Source organism: Crocuta crocuta, unplaced genomic scaffold (assembly GCF_008692635.1).
Source record: "Crocuta crocuta isolate KB4526 unplaced genomic scaffold, BGI_CrCroc_1.0 scaffold25, whole genome shotgun sequence".
Classification (NCBI taxonomy): domain Eukaryota; kingdom Metazoa; phylum Chordata; class Mammalia; order Carnivora; family Hyaenidae; genus Crocuta; species Crocuta crocuta.
Genome location: NW_027532015.1, coordinates 13,243,993 through 13,260,556, shown reverse-complemented (window position 1 = coordinate 13,260,556; position 16,564 = coordinate 13,243,993). Strand labels below are relative to the sequence as shown.

Sequence of the window (16,564 nt, the reverse complement as noted above, 5' to 3'; positions counted from 1 at the left end):
CATACATCTGGGAAAGTGGCAGGGCCAGGATTTGAACTATAATTCAGCTGGAGACCACACGTGTGCTCTTAAACGGTGGGTTTTGTTGCTTGCCTTCTAAGCCTATTCTGAAAGGCTTGTAGGTGGTAGTCATTACTATTCTCATTCCAAAGATAACTGAACAGAAAAATTAAGTCACAGGCTGATAAGGAGCAAAGCTAACAGTGGCTCTGACTCCTATGTATTTTCTGTGTTCTTCAAGACAGTGCATTCTCTCGCTAGTTTCAAGACCTAGATTCAGATACGAAGGAAGAATCAATGTCTCTTTCCCACTAAATTAGCTAATGGTTCTGTGTGTGTGTGTGTGTGTGTGTGTGTGTGTGTGTGTGAGAGAGAGAGAGAGAGAGAGGCGGGGGGGGAGTCAAGATCGAGATCAGGTTGGGGGAAGGGAAAGAGAATATCATTTGCTGTTGAGACATTTTTATATTTTATAACAAAAGCCAACCAAACACATACAGAAACTACAAAGATGGGCAACTGATGGAGAAAGAGCTGATGGCCACAGAGCTGATAAGCTGGTAGACCAGAACTTCAGGATGTCTATTTAGAGCTTTGCTCTTACAGTGAGGAGGAGAGAGTGCTTTTAAATTATGTACAAGCGTTGCATTCAATGCCTTGCCAGGGAGGAAGAAATGGGCCAAGTGGAAGGACTGTTTCTAAACTCCTCTCAGTTGTGTTTTAAAGTTTATTTATTTGTTGAGACAGGGGAGAGAAATGGGGGGGAGGAACAGAGAGAGAGAGAGAGAGAGAGAGAGAGAGAGAGAGAGAGAGGGAATCCTAAGCAGGCTCCCGCTCCATCAGTACGGAGCCTGATGCGGGGCTGGAACCCACAAACTGAGATCATGACTTGAGCCAGAATCAAGAGTCGGATGCTTAATTGACTAAGCCACTCAGGGGCCCCTATTCTTCAAATATTTGATTAATTCCTGTGTTCCAGGCACTGTGCAAGCCACAGACGATCCTTTGGTGAAGAAAATGAAACCAAAAACCAAACAAAAACAGAGTCTGTTTGGAGACTAATGATGGAGGTAGAGATTAATGAAATACATAAATATACATACATTGTGATAAATACAAGGAAAGAAAAATCTAGGGACCTAAACGTATATTTATAACGGGATCTGATGGAGGACAGATGAAGAGGAGGACAGAGAAGGCTCTTCTTAAGAAGTGACTTAAAGTAAATAAGATCTAAAGCATAAGAATCAGATGAGCAAGGGGATAGGGTTGGATAAAGGGAAGAAAGGATTGCTACCTTAATTAGATTTCATTGCAGCTGCAACAGGGCCGACATTTATTTTCCTTTTTCATAGACCTAGGTCAGTACTGGCTGAACCACATGATCTGAGATCCCTATTCGTAGTTTTTTGTTTCTCCACCTTGTGGTCCTTAATGGTGCCCCATCCCCAGCCAACAGCTCGCATACCAACCACCTGGAAGACACTTCTAAGGACATCCCATTGGCCAGAATTCAGCGTATGGCAACACTTCATTGTAAGGAGGAATGGGAAGTGTGGTCATTGCCTGGGCAGCTGTGTGCCCAGGGTTCTGTTCTTGGAAACAAAGGGCATAGTGTTGAAAGATGTCTCGCCGTCACCCACAGTCACGTATCACATGAGAATTATAGTCTGGCGTATTTCCCCAGGTAGAGGCAGGTGGCACATCATCCCCTCTGCTACCTTTCTTGTGTCCCTTTCCCCAGAGGGCAGCGGTGGCCTTGTGTTCAGAGAGAAAGGAGCTTAACTAAGACCCAGTGAATTGCCTGCGATGGAAAGCGCACATTGTAATCTCTCCAGTGGGCAGTCCTTAACCATTGGTCCAGGCATGACTAGACAATTTAGTTAGGAGGTAAAAGCTAGTCACTTATTGTTAGTATTGTTTCTGTCACTTTAGCACCAACCAGGGCATCTGGCACATGGCTTACTAATTATAGTTAGTGACTCATGGAGAGTAGAAGGTTCATCAACCCAGATTCACACTTTAGAATTGAAATTACCTCCTATATCATCAGAGCCCTCTTTTTATAGGTAAATTGAAGCTGTAATGGTCCAGTTACTCAGCTGGGTGTACACAGTGGTTGGTAGCAGAGTTACTTTTTCAACCATTTTTATTTTTCTGGAAAAGGTTTATTTTTGTAGCTAGGCTAGGAGTTGATCTGGTCTCCAGATGTGTGATATTGGGTAGGTGGAGAAGACAACAGTTCAGGCCCGTGTTTAAGTTCGCTGCAAGGTTAATGCGAGTAATATGGCTTCTGAAAAATAACGAAACCTAATGAGAGAAAAGAAATCTCTTGCAGTAGATAGGAACTCACTGAGGAAACTCTCAGTGGCCTGGAAGAGAAGAAGGTGGCAGAGGATAACTGTCCTATGAAACAATCATTAGACTCTGTTGTTTTTAAACTTCTTGATACTTTTTCTTTTCAAAATATCTGGTAGCAGAGTGGTAAGGGCAAAGCTTCTGGAGCTAGAATGCCTGGCGACCTTGGGAAAGTTACTTCTCTGTGCCTCAATTGTCTAATCTGTAAAATGTGAATAATGGTGATGCATACCTCCTAGAGTTGTTATGTCTTAAATGAGTTAATATAAAATAAGTGCTTACAATGCATGGCATAGGTTGATGTTAGATTTCATTTTTGTTACAGTTATCGAAAAGGGTATGTACAGCATGATAATAAAATGAATACCTCTAAACTCATTCAAATTTGAACTGGAACATTAGAAATACCTTTGCTTTAAGGGTTTCTCCTTCCTATCTCTCTTCTTCCTCCATAGCCTCTGTGCCTCCCTCCCCCCATGCAGCCTGTAATGGTAATTTTCTTCTGTAGTGATGGAAGAGTGCATGTTTCACCATATATATTTCTGATTCCTACAAAAGGACTTCAACATATTTACTGTTGTTGAATTGTAACTTTAAAAAACTTTGTAAATTGTTATTTATCAGTTGTCTACCTAGATATATTTAGGGTCCTAATCATTAGCCATGATTCCAGTCTATAGAAAATACCCCACCATTTATGCCAATAAATTTCTGTCCCATTCTACTAGGCAGAATTCATATGATTTGGATAATCCAGAAGAGCTTTATAATTATCAAGTGCTTAACATATAGAGAATCAAGTTGGCTTTAGCCCTTTTTAAAAAAAATGTTTAATGTTTTATTATTTTTGAGAGAGAGAAAGCACGTGAGAGCATGAGCAGGGGAGGGACAGAGAGAGAGAGAGAGAGGGAGACACAGAATCCAAACTGAACTGTCAGCACAGAGCCCAACATGGGGCTCAAACCCACAAACCATGAGATCATGACCCGAGCCGAAGTCAGATGTTTAACTGACTGAACCACCCAGGCTTTATCCCTTTAAAAACTATCTCAAGGGTCTTGATTGGTCATGTCTATAAGCATTGATTATAAAATTATCAAAAGCTTTCTGTGTATATGAGCAAAGACTGTCTGAGATGAGGCGTCCATTGAGGGGAGAATTTGAGAGGGAAAGAGAAAAGGAGTAAAGGTGTTGTCTGATAAGAATTTATTTCTTAAAAATTCAGCTGTGAGAGTAAGTCAAAGTAAGTCTGTTACAAATTAAACCAGAAAGGACGATTCATTGAACTTTTTAAAGTTGGTTTTCTTTTAGACTTATTTTCATTGCCTTGTTTGGTAACTGTTTTTTATAACAGCAACATATAAAACTTTGTAGGATTAAAAGCAAAACATTCAAAGACCAGAGTTCCTAACCTATCAGGAAAGAGGTAACGATGTACACATTTACCATAATCCAAGGTAGTTGTGTATGTTGTAGCAAAAGTACAGTTGGAAAAATTCAGGAGAGACCACGTTGAGCTGGGTAGATCAGTATTTCAAGCAGGGGATACGACTTGAATTGGACATTGAAAGGTGAATGGAGCTCAGATAATTCTATTAGGGAGGGCATTCTTGGTAGAGAAGAAAAGCGCCGCAGTGGGAAAGCATGAGTGTAAAGTGGGATTAGTGAATTTAGGCTAGTGAGCAATGAGCCCAGCTATGGGAGATTCTCTAGGGCCTGGTCAGAGTAAGCAGGAAGGGGACACTTCCAGAGCTGGGTATTAGGTGTGGAGGGGGCGGAAGAAGGAAGGTTTCTGCAGGGTGGTCTGGAATTCCCAGAACCAAGTCAGAGGCACTGGGGAAACGGTTTATTTTAAGAGCCTAAGCAGGAGGTCCTGAGGAACTGAATCAGAGTGGTGGCGACAGGAAGGGTCCAGTGCAACTAAGTGCAGAAAGGCACCCCCAACCGCCCCCAGCTGATCTGCAGAGAGAACCAGGAGCCGTGGTGACTGTTGTGCTGTAGGTGGTAAGGAGGTGGGGAAGGAAGAATCCCAGATGATTACAGGACTGGGAGCCAGAGTTTCTGACTGAATGGTAGGTTTTAAGGGGCCAGTTTAAGAGAGGGACAGTGAGTTCATATGGTCAGATATTAAAGAATTATAATATTTAAAAGGATCATTTAAAGGAATACAAGTAATATTCCATGATAGCCTTTCCACAATAGAAAATAGTTATTGTAAATCCCATAAACGTGACTGATTTTTATTTTTATTTATATATATTTTACATATTTTATATATTTCTTTCTAATCATATCTATTTATATATTCACAGTTATATTCATTGTGTGTATGGGATTTTATTTCTTTTTGTGTTAGACTGTAAACATTCCCATATGGCTATATTTAGTCCTCCAAGTATAATTTTAATGGTTGCATCATTAAGAATTTTAGAGGCGGGGAAGGGTTAGCTGTTTTTCATATTAGAGACTTAATGAGGTTGACATAATTTTGTAGAGTTGCATCTACTTGTTGATGATGTTTAGAAGTTGAAATCAGGGACTGAAACTTGGAAGAAATATTGGCTCTAGTGGTGGATATCTGAGACTCTAGTTAGAGGGAAGAGTTAGGAGAATTTGCCAAGCATGAGAGTTTGGAGGGAAAAATAAGAATAAGAATGGTTTATTTATTTATTCAAGTGAATTAGCCAAGTTCATTGTAATTTAATATTTATATATTTTTCTACAGATATGACTGGTATAGTACTTCCTAGAATTAGGTGCTAAAGGTGTATTGATGAATATCAGTGAATATTAGACTTACTACTAGTGGCAACAAATCAAAGCCAGAAAAGAAGCTGAGGCATGACTGTGTGCCAGTGAGTAATTAGAAATTATTCCAGGGGTGCCTGGATGGCTCAGTTGGGTAAGCATCTGACTTCGGCTCAGGTCATGATCTCACAGTTAGTGAGTTCGAGCCCTGTGTCAGGCTCTGTGCTGACAGCTCAGAGCCTGGAGCCTGCTTCAGATTCTGTGTCTCCCTCTCTCTCTGCCCCTTCCCCCTTCATGCTCGCTCGCTCTCTCACTCTCTCTCTCAAAAATAAACATTAAAAAATTTTAGAAATGTTTTCTAAACTGAGTGCTCAGGAACTCTAGCAAAATATTCTGTGGACTTAAAAGAAAAAGTCTCTCAGAATAGCCATTTGTCAGAATGTGGGCAAGTTGAGCCAGAAAGTGATTTCTCAAATTACTTGTCACCTCAGCCTATGTAAGAGAAGTCAATGTAAGTCCTAAGGCGTAAAGTTTCATGCCTGGGGGCTGTAGCTGAACTACCTGTTGTTGCCTTCAGTCCAGTGCCTCTAAAGCACAGTGAAGGACCAGTGGGTCATCCCAGATCCTTTCTGAAAGTCCTGGATTCTAGCTCCATGGCTTCTGGAAGCAGAGCAATGTTGTAGGGGTTCTTAGCTCTAGTCGCGAGGCACGTGGGATGTAAGTCATCTCAAACAGTGGTTCTCAACTGGAGGCCATTTTGTCCCCCAGATGACCTCTGGCAATGTCTGAAGAAATTTCTGGTTATCACAACTGGGAATGCCAGTGTCCTCTGGAGGGAATGGCTAGGGGTGCTGCTAAACATCCTACAATACCCAGGACAGTCCCCCACCACAATTATTTAACCCAAATGCCCACAATATTGAGGTTGAGAAACTTTGATCAAAATTTAAAAAAATGTCAGGAGGCTGAATCTGCTTTGTGGTTCATGCACAGACGCTGAGAGAAAGAATCTGTTTCTACCTCATGGCCAAGGTACCTTCAGCAGTTAACACTGCATAAGGCCGCCCGTGCAGAAGTGGGGCAGGCCCCGCACCTGAGGGAAAGGCGTTTGGTGCCTTTCAGAACCCCCGTGCTCAACACTGAATTTTCTGTCCTTGTTCTTGCCATACTTGACAGAGTAAAAAAAGAACTGGAATGTTTCTGAAAAGGAATTATGCAATTATTTTTAATTTTACGAAATCTCATGCCAAGATACATGAAAGGCCAGAAGGAAATGTGCATTAAGTAACAAAGCTAGATTTTTCTGCCAGAACCAGATCTGGGGTTGGAAATGCGCTTGGCATTGAGAACGTGAAGAGAGTCTGCTCCTCTCCATGCACCAGGAAAGGCAAGGCCTTCTGGGGGCTGTACTCAAGTTTTTAGTTACTTTTTTGAGTTCTGGTAGATTTTGTTTGGTTTGATGTATAAATAACATCTGGTATTTGGAAAAAATGAAACTACAGTCACCTCAAAATGCACTCATATATAAATAAGATAATTTTAATAGTTGGTGCGCCTGCATAGCTCAGTTGGTTAAGTGTCCAACTTCAGCTCAAGTCATGATCTTGTAGTTGGTGGGTTCAAGCCCCACATTGGAGTCTGTGCTGACAGCTCAGAGCCTGGAGCCTGCTTCAGATTCTGTGTCTCCCTGTCTCTCTGCCCCTCTCCCACTCGCATTCTATCTCTCTTGCTGTCTCTCAAAAATAAACGTTAAAAAATAATTTTAAAAAAAGATACTTTTAAGAGTTTTAGAAAGAAGAAAAGAAGAACTCCTTTCTTGTTCGTTCACTATGTCGCCATGTCCTCAGTGTGCCTGGACTCCCTCAAATCAGCTCACTTCATGATGGAACCCATGTCTCTTTCTCTTCGTTTAATTTATTAATTGTGTTCCAACATGTTCAATTTAAAGAGCCACAGAAAGATGAAAACAGCATTACAACTAGTGTGCTATGTGATGGAACCTGAGAGGCTTTCCCAGAGTCCAGTGTATTTTCCGAGTCCCTGTGCCCATCCCAGCTTCTTGCGATTCCTTACTTTATGACGGTCTTCAACACCAGGTGTTGTTAGCCCCACGAGATCAGGGATCCCGTTGTCTTTTTGGTTCAGTACTGCATGCCCACCACCAGCACTACATCAGGCCCCTAGCAACACACCAATAAATATTTGTTGAATACATGAATGGGAGCCTGAGTAACACAGCACATGGTGAGATGTAAAGCAGACATGTAGTTGCTACCCACTAGGTTCAGGAATCACTTCTTCACTCCTGTATTCGCAGAAACGGTCCTGTGGCAGACTCATTTGGAACCTTGGCAGAAATGAGATCTTTGAGTCCCAAATCTTCGGCAACTCACCATTTACTATGTTGAGTGCAAAAGGCAGGTTCTCAGGGAAGCGTCACGGGAGATCTCAGGAAGCAGTAATGTTCCGTAGGTTCCTTAGATGATGCCCTCTGGTTAGTGCAGATGATTTTCTCCCTGTCCTACCAGGTGGCTGGACACCTCAAAAGGAGGCTTACTAATTTCTGATTGCCCCAACCAAGTCTTTGGGAACTCCAGTGTGGTTACCTTGTGTGGTTGCACAATCCGCCTTTAGCCAATCACACCACCTGACTCCAACATTCAAATTCCCAGGATAATTTTCTTCTGTACAACTGGGCTGTCTTATCACGTTGTCTGCACATTTTCAATAATGACTAGGCACGTAGGTGCACAGTCTCACTGAAACTCTGTGAGTTTGATCACTCGTGTGGACAGTGTATAGGAGGGATTGAGCATGTGCAGGGACACCACAGTTCCCAGGGCCCATCGAGGTGCTATAAACATGGTGGGCATCAAAAAATCAGATCTTACTACTAAGGAGTTTATCAATCTAATGAGGCATAGAGAAGGCACACAGATTCAAGTAGTATGTCTAAGCTACTCCATAGAAATGCTAGAGAGTAAGCTGTTGGCATTTCCTGTTCATTCTGGGATTGTTACATCTGTGGTAGTGATATCTAGTATTCTGCATTTTGAACAAAGTATTTTGTTATTCTTTGTAATAGGTTACGATGTTAATATCTAAATATAGAGCTTTGTAAAAAAAATAATATGGGAACAGGGGAGATAGGAGGGCTATGGGTCAGATTGACTAGAATGGTAGGTGGGGAGAGCAGGGGTAGAATTCAGGTTTCACATGTGGGTGACTGTTGCCTTTGACTGTGGGAATTTCTTGCATCCCTTCACCAAATGCACCCCAGTCAGTTCATTGTTACTGGAATGACTAGGCTCTGTGTTCAACTTCATCCCCATCTCATTAAGTGCTTTTATCACTCCAATTTATAGTTTGTCTCCACACCTCTATTTTTATCTGTGATTTGCTGGACTGGCCAGCCCTAAAACAATACGTGCAAAACACTTAACATCGGGCACGTAAATTGACATGCAGCAAGGCTCCAGCCTCTGGCTCTAGCACCATCTCTAGCCCCTACCTTTGCATGTCCGTGCCTTTATTCATGACATTTCCTTTGCTTGATCCATCTTTCCCTCCCTGTTCTCTCCTGCATCGGTGCTTTTCCCATGTGTCCTCTCTTCCTCGAAGTCCCTCCCCTCCAAGTTATGATGTCTTCTAGTTTATGTCTATAAACAGCTAATATCCCTGACAACTGTCACAACTGCAGCAGCATTTACCACAGCCAGCCCTGAAGGACAGGATGCAGGCGTTAGTTTCTCCAGTACATGAGCTTCCGTGATGTCAAAGATGGTGCTTGCTTTTTGTATTTGTGCCTCCACAGCAATTAGACTCTTAGTGAATAATGACTTGAACTGATTTGAAGGGAGCCCATAAAAGAGGGAAAAGGGAAGCCACATCAGAACAATGAGGACTTTGGGCAGTAGGAATCTGGGGCTGTGATAAATACTAGAATTTAGGGGTGCCTGGGTGACTCATTGGGTTAAATACCTGACTCTTGATTTCAGCTCAGGTCATTATCTCAAGGTTTGTAAGTTCAAGCCCTGCCTAGGGCTCACACTGACAGCTAGGAGCCTGTTTGGGATTCTCTCTCTCTCTCTCTCTCTTTCCCCCTCTTTCTCTTTTTCTGGTTCTCTGCCGCTCCCCCTGCTTATACATGCATGTGTGTGCACTCTCTCAAAATAAATAAACCAAAATAAAACTACCCTAAAAAGATAGTAGAATGCAGATTCCAAGAGATTTATGCTTTTGAACATGAATACTCTGATTGACTTTTTTAACTGAAAATGCACCCAATTGTTTATGTTAAAATGGCCACCATGAGTTACATCAAATGGAGACTTCTTTAACCCCTGTGAGAAGACAGCCCTGGATATATGCGCACCATATGTACTCTTGTTTTACACCATTATTTAGTGTATTTGCTCCTCTAAATATCCCTGTGAGGTGGGGGGGTGTCAGATTTTACAGATAAGGAGATAGGAAATGTAGTCACATAGCAGTTAGGCATTGAATCACACGCCACAGGGGTGTCACTAAAACACTAGTGTTTTTTTAATTATTTTTTTAATGTTTTATTTCTGGGAGAGAGAGACAGACAGTGTGAACAGGGGAGGGTCAGAGAGAGAGGGAGACACAGAATCTGAAGCAGGCTCCAGGCTCTGAGCTGTCAGCACAGAGCCCGACATGGGGCTCGAACCCACGAACCGTGAGATCATGACCTGAGCTGAAGTCGGACGCTTAGCTGACTGAGCCACCCAGGCGCCCCAAAACACTAGTGTTTTAGCTCTGATATCACAGCACCTGCTCTGTCATGACACGGTCACAGGTCCAGGTCTGCCTGAGGGAGAAAGCCCAGTCATGGCCATGAGAAGCCCTTGGGAGAGGGTTAATCCAGGGTATTCATGATCAGAAGAACATTCCTCTGATCTCATGCTCATCATCATTATCTGTTCATATCTCTCCCCCTCTGTTCCCAAGGTGACCACGTTTTCCAGATTATTGTCATTTATGCCCAGTTCTTACAGTAAATCAGTTTCACTTTCTCCTTTCTGGTCCAATCATCTTTTATCCAAAGTTTTGTATATACATTTTAAATTGAAGAGTTGCTTTTTATACATAGTAGCTATTAGATTATTGTTTTTTAATGATTGGGATTTTTTTTATTAGTCACTGTAATGATTTTTCCCATTTCATGGAAGACTTTGTGGCTGCTTTCCTATCCTCATAGCTCATTTATGGAGGCCGGGCCGGCAACCTGGATTCCAAGATGCCACCGATCACTCAAGTTCCTACCGTTCAGTGATGATGTAGTCAATATGCTTTAATGCCCCCATGAGGGATGCATTTTTAATGGAATTGCCCTCAGTGTTTAGTTGTTCCTGTTTCCCCAGAGGCCAGTGTGCTCAGAATGTGCCTCTGAATTTTCTGCCCTCTCGTCATGCTTTACATTTATTGGCTGCCCCCTAAATTCCCTACATCCAACCTGCGTTTCAATCCAGTGAACTGATGCTTGCTAGGCATTGGGCACATTAACCATTTCTCCACTGATGGTGTTGGTAAGTCACTTCTGTCTAGCGCCTCATCCTTGCTGGACACCGTGGCTGCTGTACATGTGCAAGTCCCAGGGGGCCATGGGCACTGCCCTCCCTGTAATTAAAACCTGCTGTGCTTTCAGCACAACAAACCGTACGTGAGCTTGAGGAGCTGGCTTTGTAAATGCCCTTCACTTCCCTTTCGTTATTTTCAGTTGTGTTTAGTTTTTGCAGTTAGCTCAGTGAGTCTTTGGATCTTAATGGCCAGACATTACGTGTGAGGAGCCTTTTTTTCCAAGATCTTTTGATCTCTATCAGCATTGGCTGGGTGCGGGGATTCTGAACTTCCTTCAGACTGGCTATGCTATGGCAGAGGGAGTCGACACTCCTCTGGTCCCCAGAGAATCTTTATTAATAAATGCCACCAACTCAACACCTTTCATGAAGACGTCCCTATGGGTATGGCTCCCACTCTGCCAGCCCCTTCTGCCAGAAAGCGTCTCTTGCTCACAGAAACATGGGTTGATTTTTGAAAACTTCTTTCCTAATCTACTCTTGTGTACCTTGTGTGAATGCACAGAGTAATGAAAGGCAGAAAGTCGAGCACCAGTCTTATAAGTAACATTAATAATTAACTAGTTTAGACAAGCATTTGCCATTATTACTTTCGTAAAGCACTGCCCATTGCCAGTCTTTATTGTAAATACTTAAAAAACCAAGAGCCCAGATGGACAAGTCACCTCCCATCTCCACAGACCACCACCTCCACCAGACAGTCTCTCATAACCTCCCACCCACCTGCCATGAATCATGGTGGGGAGGTGGGGGAACGGAGCCAAGAAAGGGAAACTGTGTGAGGTAGCAAAAACTCGAAGTAAGAGAGCACCTGATGAGAAAGCCTTGAGAGCCTTTCAGATGCCCAATGAATGTTATAATCTAATGGAAAGATTATAAATAAGTAAACAAGCCAGTTGTTTGTGAGACTGGTATCTGCTCTAAAGTCCTGAAATGAGGAGCGGTGACCAGCCATTTTAGAGAGGGTGGTCCAAGGAGGCCACGTGCCTCTCTGAGGGGTTTACATTTATGTGGAGACCTGAAAGAAGCCAATCAAACAAGCCACATGAGGAACAAGCACAGGAGGGTTTTGGGCAAAGGTACCACCAAGTACAGCAGCATTAGAAGATGTGGCCTCCACACCAGCTAATTTACGTCATGGTGACACTGCTGTCCTCGGCTTTCACTACTTGTCTACCAACCCCAACCCCAAAGATGGTCACTGGACAGAAGAAAGCCTTTTCCCAGTAGGCCTGAGGGCAGCTGCTGCCACAGTCTCTCCCTGTCAGCCTGCCTGGTGTGAGATGATTTTTATATGGAGTGTTGACTCTTGTGTATCAGGCACCTTAAGGATCAAAAGACTAAGGAAAAGACCCACAATGAACATATCTAACCTGGTGACTAAAATGGGCTAAAGTCCCCCTTTCCTTCTTTAACCACATACATATTTGCTTTCTTTAGAGGAGCAGCTATTCGTAGGGTGGCCGGGCCAGTAAGGAGGACCGAGGGATTAGGAGAGCTTCCTTATCTCATCCTGCAATTGCACTTTTTGGCGTGCTGATTAGGGACAAATCTTGCATTAGGTAAATTTGGGAGGCTTCAGCGTTCTTTCATGAATTGCACAGAACCCGCAGAACCGGGTGAGAAACACCCTCAGGCAATCCCCACTGCCTGCTGAGCTGCAGGCGGGTGTTGGGTTCCAGATAGAGGGGCAGATATCAGCACTGTTGTGTCTCAGGCTATCCTGGAAGAAAGTCACAGTGTCAGAAGCCAAAGGACGCGGAGAGTCTGGCCTCTTATCTACAAAATTAGAAGTGATTTTTAAAATGCCACAGGCTTTTATCAATCTGTTATCTGATAGCTCTACAAGTAGAAAGTGAATTTTTTTTAATGGTCGTTGAAGATCTTACAAATGTCAGCAACTCCCTGTCAATATATCTTGTAGAGTAAGGGTAACCTGAGACTAATAAAGAAGTAACCGTGGGCAGCATCTGGGGGGAAGTTATAGGAGGGAAGAGGAAAGTGCCGGTAAAGAATTTCTAATCCCCTGTGGATATGGGAAGGGGACAAGAACAGAAAAAGACAATGAGGTCTGGTCTAGGAGGACCAGACAGATTACATGGTGGTTCAGGACATAGAGTCCAATTACTCGGGTTCAAATTTCAACTGTGCAACTTGTTACTTGTATGGTCTTGGGCGGCTTATTTAATCTTTCTAAGCATCGGTTTCCATATCAGGGATATAAGGGTAATAATCATCACGCTTATTAAAAGTATCAACCTAGGGGTGCTTGAGTGGCTCAGTTGGGTAAGCGTCCGACTATTGATTTCGTGTTAGGTCATGGTCTCATGGTTCATGAGTTCGAGCCCCACATCAGTATCCATGCTAACAGGGGGAGCCTGCTTGCCTTCGTGGGATTCTCTGTCTCCCTCTCTCTCTCTGCCCTTTTCCCGCTCATGGGCACATGTGCGCACATGCACACACACACACACACACACACACATTCATTCTCTCTCTCTCTCTCTGTCAAAATAAATAAACTTAAAAAAAAAAAAAAAGAAAAAGCAGTTGGTGCCTGGATGGCTTAATCAGTTGAGCATCCAACTCTTGATTTCCTCTCAGGTGATGATCTCTTGGTCATGAGATCTAGCCCCTCATTGGGCTGAGCATGGAGCCCGCTTGCAATTCTTTCTCTCCCTCTCTCTCTCTGCGCCTCCCCTGCTTGTTATAAATAAATAAACAGATAGATAAATAAATGTGTTTTTAAAAAGTATCAACGTAGGGGCACTTGGGTGGCTCAGTTGGTTAAGCACCCGACTTTGGCTCAGGTCATGATGTCACAGTTTGTGGGTTTGAGCCCTGTGTCGGGCTCTGTGCTGACAGCTCAGAGCCTGGAGCCTGCTTCAGATTCTGTGACTCCCTCTCTCTCTGCCCCTCCCCCACTCATGCTGTGTCTCTGTCTCTCAAAAATAAATAAATGTAAAAAAAATTTTTTTTAAAGTATCAACCTCGATAATTTGCACACTGTGCCCAGCACTGAGCCTGCTTTTATTGGACAGCCCTCCTGGAATTGCTGAGGAATGCGGTTTCTGGCCAGTCTTGCAGTGGCCCTTCCCTGTGAGGAGAGGGTTTCTGCCTTTACTTTTTACAGTTTTAGTCTCTGTTTTATTGGGCAATGTGGGCATGGGAAGGAACATCAGATAAAGCAAAGAGCAAAGAAGTTGCAAAGCAGCAGAGCTGTACAAATGATTCATGAAACCGTATTTCTGTTTATTTCTGAATTTTTAACCCCTTCTCCCTTCCTCCTTCACCTCCTGGTGGCTAAAGGTTTTACTCTGCATAACCTATACCCCGACCTTTGACCTGAATGGGAGCGCAGTGCTGAAGATTGCAGAGGTGAGTGGCCGCTTCCCCTCGCCCTCAAGGGCTGCTTGTTTGGTGCATGCTCACGGCCGCCTTACCTCCCAGCCTGCATAAGTACGGGTTGGAGCTGAGGCTGGGCAGTGGGGAGAGCCCTTTTCTGATCATTATTGTGGGGGAATTTCCACGAATGAATTGATTTGTAGGAGGTGGGCTGTGGGCGCCTTCACCCTTGATCCTTATGCTCTGCATGCTTTGGTTTGCTTAACTGGAGGTTTCAGAATGGAAATAACAGTACCGGTTCTCCCAGCGCTGCCACGCCCAGGCATCCCACCTAGCGCTGCCTTCCGAGTCTGATGTTTTTAAGAATAATTGAGAAGCAATTGATTTTTAAAAATGGTGTCTAAGAAACCAGGTATAACGTTGAGAGAGATGTTTACCGATGAAATTTCATCCCTATCTCTTAAACCCCGATGAACTCATTCTGTAACTATCATTGGAAAGCCTTCTCTTTTCCATCCGCCGAGTACTATGTACCTTCCCACACTTCCAAGAGTATGTTCCACAGAAATCTTGGCTTCTTGAATGCCTGGCATACGCCTTTGGCTTCTGGAAATGTCAGCATTCCAGGGCTCTAATTTAATATGCTTAGAATCATTTTTGTTCCCTTTCTTGAAAAGAGGATCTTCAGGATTTGTGTGTTTTGACAAGAGTACACATGCAGACCTCAAAAAGGCAATGATATTCTGAATTCTGAAATTCTGAAGAAAAAGCTTAACTGTCAGTGCTCAGGGGTGTTTTGTTTTACAGGAATGATTACCATTTCTTGAGTATACCAGGTTGATACTGAGCACTTTGGACATGCTTTCTTTTTTCTTCTTCTCATTATTGAGGTAATAGACAAACAAAAATTCTATACAGTTTAAGTCTACAACTCACTGTCTTGATATACATGTACATTGTGAAAGAACTACCACAATGAAACTAATTAAAATATCCATTAATGCACATAGTTACCATTATCACAAGTCATGAGTACTATTTATAATGGCCTATGCATGTACTTTTTATGGTACTCTGTGGCATTAAAGAGTGAAAAGAGAAAATTATTTTTCAGCACCTGGAACATTTTTATGTATCTATCAACAAAGAAGCAATTAGCTGACCTTGTACTACAATATAGATTGTGTATTCCCAAATGTGTATTTATATAGATAGAAAGAGCACTTCTCTTCAACATATTTATACGTTTTACTCTATGTAAGTAAAGAAATAGAATATCCATAGTTTTTTTTCAATTGATTTTTAAGGGACACCTGTGAGTGTTCTTATTATTTTCAAGTTGACTTTTTGTTGCACATGTGTAAGAACAGTTAAGATGAAATCTACCTTAACAAATTTCTAAGTGTCCGATGTGGTAATGTTAACTGCAGGCTCCCTATTGCTCATCAGATGTCTAGAACTTATCTTGTGTAACTGAAACTTTATGCCTCATGAATGCTAGCTCCCCGTTCTCCCCTCCTGACAGCCCCTGGCAATTACCAACCTGCTCTCTGTACGAATATGACTATTTTAGGTACTCCTTGTTGGTTTACTTTTTTTTTTTTTAATTTTTAATGTGCATTTATTTTTCTTTTCTTTTCTTTTTTAATGTTTTATTTATTTCTAGGAGAGAGAGAGACAGTGTGAGCAGGGGAGGGTCAGAGAGAGGGAGTCACAGACTGAAACAGGCTCTAGGCTCTGAGCTGGCAGTCAGCACAGAGCCCGACGCGGGGCTCGAACCCACAAACCGCGAGATCATGACTTAAGCGAAAGTCGGACGCTTAACCGACTAAGCCACCCAGGCACCCCATGTGCATTTATTTTTGAGAGAGAGACTGACAAGAGGTGAGCAGGGGAGGGCAGAGAGGGAGGGACACAGAATCCGAAGCAGGCTCCAGGCTCTGAGCTGTCAGCACAGGGCCTGACGCGGGGCTTGAGCTCATGAACCATGAGATCTTGACCTGAGCTGAAGTCGGCCGCTTAACCGACTGAGCCACCCGGGTGCCCCTGTTGGTTCACTTTTAAAATGACAAAAACTGGGGTCCCTGGTGCCTCAGTTGGTTAAGTGTCTGACTCTTGATTTCGGCTGAGGTCATGATCTCACAGTTGGAGTTCGAGCACCACATCCAGGTCCACACAGACAGGGCAGAGTGTCTCTCTCTCTCTCTCTCTCTGTCTCCCCCCCTTACTCCTTCCCTCCCTCCCTCTCTCTGCCCGTCCCCCACTCGTGTGTGTGTGTGTGTGTGTGTGTGTGTGTGTATGCACAGGCACGCATGTTCTTTCTCTCTCTCAAAATAAACTTTAAAAAATAATAAAATGGCAGCTTCTGATTAGAGCAAGAACGAATAGTGGCATGCCACAGGCCTGTGGTAACCCTTTGCCATGTGGGGGGGAGAAGGGAGTGCAGCCTGTCCCTGCCCAGCCAGCGCCCCCTCTGGTGTAGCTCTGCAAGGGGCACAGGGTGGTGGGGGACCCGGGGC

At 43.4% G+C, this 16,564-nt stretch overlaps 1 protein-coding gene across 1 annotated transcript in view; it reads left to right on the top strand.

The window, feature by feature from the left end:
* Nucleotides 1–16,564, top strand: part of ARFGEF3 (ARFGEF family member 3) — a 153,186-nt gene that overhangs the window by 28,041 nt on the left and 108,581 nt on the right. Inside the window, exon 6 of the mRNA XM_077776166.1 lies at nt 14,010–14,078. Coding sequence (XP_077632292.1) covers nt 14,010–14,078 — 69 coding nt within the window. The remainder of the gene's footprint in view (nt 1–14,009; nt 14,079–16,564) is intronic.